Genomic DNA, 6,561 nt, shown 5'->3' with positions numbered 1-6,561 from the left:
CCTCTCTTTATATCACTTCCTAGCATGATCCATCTCTCCCTCTCTCTCTCCCTCTCATTATACTTATCTCTTCCACCTCTATGTCTCTTTGTTTTATCTCTCCTTCTCATTCTCTCTATATCCCTATTTACCCCTCTATCTCTCCCCCATTCCTCCTCTCCCCTTGTTGCAAACATAACATGCTCTTGTTGGTAATTGAGATTGATTATATTCCTAATTCAAATAATTTTTTAATTGTGTTTAGATTGATGCATAATTGATGTGAAGCTACTACACAAATGTATGAAAAAAAATTCAAAATTTACTCCAATTGTCCTTCTATGCTTATTCGGCGTACCCATTGCACGCCAAGGTGCAATTCCTAGTTATTGCTATTTTATGATTCACTTGGCAGATTTTTCCTGGTGGTTTTTTTCTTTTTAAATTTAATGAAATTCATTCACGGGATAACCATTTCGCGATTTCTTTTAACTGTGGACATGTCTTCTACATGGAGCGCCAAGGTTTTTCCAGAGCAGTTAACATGTTGGTTCCATGTTTTTCCAAAATGATTTACTAAAATATTTTGTGTTTTTACAGAAAACCACAGGAATATCGACAATGAAAACAAAATGAAGTTTCAATGATTGTATACCTGCAATGAAGAACCAATCCATGTAGCTTTCCAAAAATTGAATATTAATATGCTTATGATTCTGCAATTATTCTGCAAATAAAATAGACTTGTTAATTCATATTTAACAAACCTACAATATGAAAACAGTATGAAATCTGTAAAACAATATCACATACCTCTATCTCACATTGAAACTGCACAATTGATCCCTTCTCTATCTCGAAATTACTTTACAAGATTAAAAGATCCCTTCTCTATCTGGAAATTACTTTACAAGATTACAATATCCCTTCTCTATCTGGAAATTACTTTACAAGATTAAAATTCGAAAAATGGTGCATTCTTGTTTTTGCAATTTTTAATTATCCAATGGAGTGAAACTGTCTCGTAACCGTTTTAAAAACAAAATATGTTAGTCCATCAATTATTATTTTTTATTTTACATTCTATATTAATTAATTATTATTTTAAGCCTTAAATAATTGAAAACCAAATCTGTTAATCTATCAATTATTTTATTTATTTTACATTCTATATTAATTAATTATTATTTTAAGCCTTGAATAATTGAAAACCAAATGACCGTCAAAATAATTGAAAACCTCCAAATGTTGACACATAAATTTGCTGCCATTGTAGAAGCCTCTGGGCTTATTAAATTTTTGCAAAAAGATTCTTTACAATTTGTACTTTCGAGAGATAAAGATTCTTTATAATACATAATGAACATATGCAATGAAGGCATTTGCTCTCTTTCACAACTTCTATCTATTTTCAAAACATTTTAAAATATGTATTAACTATATTCAATGGGTTTTTAACTTGTTTATATTGTAATTATATTTTAATCATTATACGTTGTTTCAACAATGTGAAATGAAACTCTATAATCAATTGAATTGTTACTTTATTTCTTTAATATTTTTTATTAATAAAATTTGTATAAATTCTATAAAAATATAAATATTAACTTCAGATTAAAAAATACTAAACATTAAGCAATTAAGACCAACGAATTTCTTGCTGTCTCATTTCCGCTGCAATGTTGCTCTCTGTTGAAAATGCTCCGAGGATTATCCCTGGCAATGTCAATGGGGTAGACGTCGACTAAATAACAGTGCACATTTTCCACGCTTCGATTACAAGCATAACATGCCATTGTAGACGCTACTCATCTCAATCACACAGCATTATGTAGAATGGATCAGTTGAAGGATATGCTGCACACTCTGCTTATTACACACAAACCCCCTGGAGACTCTTCTACTTATCTTCAATTATTGCAAACCTGCATTCTCAAGAATGCGTTTTCACAAGGGAAAAAAATCCACTCTTTCGTCGCTCAGACGCGATTTGCATTTGCTGCAAGCACAACTTTTCAGAATAAGCTTATTAACATGTATGACAAATGCGGAAGTTTAGTATATGCTCGTAAAGTGTTTGAACACATGAAAGTACGGAATGTTGTCTCATGGAACACGATTATAGCAGCATACAGAAGACATGAGTGCCCTCAAAAGGCTGTCGCTCTGTTTCACCAAATGCAACGAATAGGTTTCCAACCCGATCAGTTCACATTTGCCAGCGTACTCCCAGCCTGTGCCAAAATGGGAGCTTTGGAACAAGGTATGGATATCCATCAAAGCATAAAGGATAGAAGAATTTTGTCAAATGTTGTAGTTGCAAGTGCCTTAGTAGACATGTATGCAAAATGTGGAAGCATAGATAAGGCATGTGAACTGTTTGACAGAATGCCTCGAAGAGACGTTATCTCATGGAATGCAATGATTGTAGGATATGCACAAAATGGGTTTGTTGAAAAAGCTTTAGAAACTTTCAAGCAAATGCAATCGGCAGGTGTAAAGTCAGACTCCACAACTTTTGCCAGCATCCTCCCAGCCTGTGCTAAAATGGGAGCTTTAGAACAGGGTATGGATGTCCATCAAAGCATAATGGAAGAGGGTTTATTCTCAGATGTTGTAGTTGCAAGTGCCTTGGCAGACATGTATGCAAAATGTGGGAGAATAGACAAGGCAGGTGAACTTTTTAACAAAATGCCTCAAAAAAATCTGGTTTCATGGAATGCTATGATTGCAGGATATGCGCAAAATGGTTTTGTTGAAAAGGCTTTAGAAACTTTCAAACAAATGCAAATGGCAGGTGTAAAGCCAAATTCCACGACCTTTGCCAGCATCCTTCCAGCGTGTGCCAGAATGGGGGCTTTGGAACAAGGAATAGACATCCATCAAAGTATAATGGAAGGGGGATTTTCGTCAGATGTTGCAGTTGCAAGCGCCCTAATAGACATGTATGGAAAGTGTGGAAGCATAGACAAGGCACGTGAAACGTTTGACAGAATGTCTCAACGAGATGTCGTCTCCTGGAATGCCATGATTGCAGGATATGCACAGAACGGATTTTCCAAGGATGCTCTTAAAATCTTTGAATTAATGAAGCCCTCTGGAATATATCCTAACATTGTAAGCTTTGCTTGTGTTCTTTTTGCATGCAGCCATGCGGGTTTAGTGGATGAGGGCTGTACATACTTCAATCGCATGTATACTGCTTATTGCATCACACATACAGTCGATCATTATGTGTGCATGGTTGACCTTCTTTCCCGTGCTGGCTATCTTGATGACACCTTAAACTTTATCATTAAGATGCCACTTAAACCTGTTGTGATTGTGTGGATGTGTTTTCTTGCTGCCTGTAGATTGCATATGAATATAGGCTTAGGAGTATTTACAGCGATGCTGCTTTTTGATTTGGATCCTAAAAATGCTGCAACTTATGTTCTTCTCTCGAACATCTATGCAGAGGTGGGCATGTGGGGTGAGGTTCGAATGGTAAGGAGATTGATGACAGATGGAGGAATTAAAAAGATCCCTGGATGTAGTTGGATTGAAGGCCATAAAACGGTACATGCTTTTTGTGCAGGAGACAGATCACACCCACAGACACGGGAGATCTATGCAAAGTTAGAGAAATTGGCTTGGGAGATGAAGGCAGCAGGGTATTCTTCATATTCAACACAATCACTTAATGATGTGGAGCAGGAGGAAAAAGAATTATTTCTCTGCCATCATAGTGAAAAGTTGGCAATTGCATTTGGTTTGTTAAACACACCTTCTGGAACAACTATTAGAGTTGTTAAAAATCTTCGAGTATGTGCCGATTGCCACACTGCCACAAAATTTATCTCCAAAATAGTTGGAAGAGAAATTGTTGTGAGAGATTGGAATCGTTTCCATCATTTTAAACAGGGACAATGTTCATGTGGAGATTATTGGTGATACTAAATGAAAGCAATCTAAAAAATAGGCTTGCACTATAATGGCGTACACAATATCAAACCTGAAGTAACAATGAAGGGACGAGGTTTTTATTTTCACTTTCTAAAACGTTTTTTTTTTTTTTTTCCTGGTTTTGTTTTGTTTGAGTATTTGTCAAACTAGGGTGTTGTTGGCTTCATCATGTAATGATGATCACTGCTTACATACACTGTTAGGATATCTGATTAAGATTTGTTTTATGAATTATGTGGCTACCAATTTTTGTTTAGTTAATTTAAAAATACAAGAAAGGCATGAAAATATAGTTTTTGAAAAGAATCTAGAATAGTGAACTTCACTACATATCATGCAAATGCATTTGATAATGTTATGGTTATAAGGAAGCATCCATTTTTAAGTCATTATGAGCTTTTGCAATTAATGTATTTAGTGTTTACAATAGAAGAGGGGAATTTGTCATGAAGCAACTTCTATTTTAAAAAATCCAAATCTCTTTGTGACTATTACTAATACTACTACACCTAAGATCCCAAGGTACATCTAAATTTTTAAATTAATTTTTGTGTATGCATTATAATAGTACATATAGCTTTCCATTATTGAAAGCCAATCTATGAAGAAAAGACAAGGTTTCCTTGAGAGTGATCTCAATATCACTATATTAGGGTCAACTAACCTAGAACTAATCTATTGTTAAGATTATGTTAATTAACTCTTTTAGTGTTTTAGCTTTAAACATATATTTGTTTAATAAATGAAGCCAAAAACAATTAAAGAAAGAAACTATTGCTAACTACAAAAATAGAAAATACTAGAAAAATGGAACCTCGACCAAAAAATTGGAACTAACTATGTCAAACACTAGTGCTTCATGCAAATGATAGTGTGACACATTAGAGTTTTGTACAATTAAAAAACTTACAACAATGGCCTATGTAGAAAAGTGTCACATATATGCACAAGAAATACAATCCAAGATTGCAATGAAGTTTTCTAGAAATAAAAGCAAAGTAATAACTATGCAATAGACTGATAAGAAAATCATACAATCTGATCAAACTATTACATATTCCTATGAGAGAAAAGGATGCATACAAGATTACGAAACAACCATATACAAAGATCAAAGACATAACATAAAAAAATGCTTTGAGAAAACACTCGAGAGAGAAAATCCAACCTCCAAAAACATCCACACTCAATATATTATTCAACATTGAATACATTATGTATGCGGGAAAAGTGGTGCAATAAAACGGAAAATGCGTATTTGGGATTTGTCCACACACCAATGGGACTCTTGGTGCAATTTATGGAGCTATATGGAATAGCTCAACTTCCCAAGGGATGTTCCATTGTTCTCTATCTCACAAGACCCCTCAAGCCAATGTCTTTGCTCTCAGATCACTGAGCAAAGTGACTTAAGGATGACAATCATGAGAATGAGGGATGCTTTGATCAATCTAACATGAATGCAATCTTAAATGTGCATGATATTAACAAATATGAATTAAACTAGCATGTATATGATGATAAGATGAAAACATTAGCAAATGAACTATCCTAACACGATATACTAGCTTAATATGATTATTTATGATGATAGAAATGCTTCTAAAATGTTTATTAGATTATTTCTATTCAAAGAGAGACTAAAATGCTTGATAAAAATGAGTATAGATTAGATGCATAAAACTTGGATCCGAGAATGGAGAAATGAGGGATCTATTTATAGGAAAAATAGGGCAATGAAGGGTCAAGATTGGATGATCCTATCAAGGGTCGGGATTGAAAGTTAATCAATCCATGTTTACAATTCTCACCAATGAAATGGTGACAATTGTCAACATAAGACTGCTTGAGAGGAGATGTAAGAAGCATTAAATGCTTGAGAAGACCTCATGGTTACCTTAGGAGGTAAGGGTTAAGGTTAGGTTAAGGTTATCCATTGGATAAAGCTTTTACCCAAAGGATAAACTCTTGTGCAAGGGTTAAAGGGATAACCAAGGGTAAAGCCTTGAATGCTTGATGAGACCCTTGGGTTAGATGAAGGTTGAGTTAGAGAGAAAGTCTCTAATCATGCAAGAGGGTTGAGTTAACCATTAATGGTTTGGAAGACTTTCAAGGTTAACTTGTTGAAGACACAAAGCCTTTAATGGTTTTCAAAGACTTTGAGGGTTTGAGAAGTGACTTCCCTTTACTTAGGGATGTGACAATATTTAGTAGATGGGTTAGGCTAATTTAGAAGTGATTTAGAAGAATCTAGATGGGGGATTAAGGAGGCAACTTGGAGATATAGGAGAATGCAAGTGGATGGAGGGTAATTAAAATAAATTGCTTTATTTCAACAAAATAGATGCAAGTGGGGGATTTAAATAAATTAGATTTATTTATTTGAAGTGAACAATTTAATTAAAAAGAGTAGAAAGGGGATTTAATTAAATAAAGTAATTTATTCAATTAAATGATATGAAAGGCCTAAGTGAATTTAATTAAATAAATTGAATAACTTATTTAATCAAATAGATGAATGTGAATGCTTTAATTAAATTTAATTAAATTTAATTAAATAGAGGAATGAGAATAAAATGAATATTAAATATTCACTTAGGAAAGTGGTCATTTTTATATGTCTACATTTTGCCCCTC

The 6,561-nt window shown here is 33.9% G+C and overlaps 1 protein-coding gene across 1 annotated transcript; it reads left to right on the top strand.

The window, feature by feature from the left end:
* Window positions 1-1,618: 1,618 nt before the first annotated feature.
* On the top strand, window positions 1,619-4,117 carry LOC131064550 (pentatricopeptide repeat-containing protein At3g12770). Its single transcript, XM_057998712.2, has 2 exons — window positions 1,619-2,242; window positions 2,411-4,117. The coding sequence occupies exons 1-2, from the start codon at window positions 1,816-1,818 to the stop codon at window positions 3,910-3,912; spliced, it is 1,929 nt and encodes a 642-aa protein (XP_057854695.2). The 5' UTR covers window positions 1,619-1,815; the 3' UTR covers window positions 3,913-4,117.
* Window positions 4,118-6,561: the final 2,444 nt, after the last annotated feature.

This window comes from Cryptomeria japonica, chromosome 4 (genome assembly GCF_030272615.1).
Source record: "Cryptomeria japonica chromosome 4, Sugi_1.0, whole genome shotgun sequence".
NCBI classification, from domain to species: Eukaryota; Viridiplantae; Streptophyta; class Pinopsida; order Cupressales; family Cupressaceae; genus Cryptomeria; species Cryptomeria japonica.
Note: the sequence above shows the minus strand (reverse complement) of the source record. Positions and strands in the feature narration are given on the sequence as shown.

What these genes read in the sequence shown, in the direction of transcription:
- LOC131064550 (XM_057998712.2), top strand. Translation starts at nt 1,816, where the DNA reads ATGGATCAGTTGAAGGATATGCTGCACACTCTGCTTATTACACACAAA. An exon ending in AATGGGAGCTTTGGAACAAG is followed by an intron (nt 2,243 to 2,410) that starts GTATGGATATCC and finishes CAATGATTGTAG; the next exon opens with GATATGCACAAAATGGGTTT.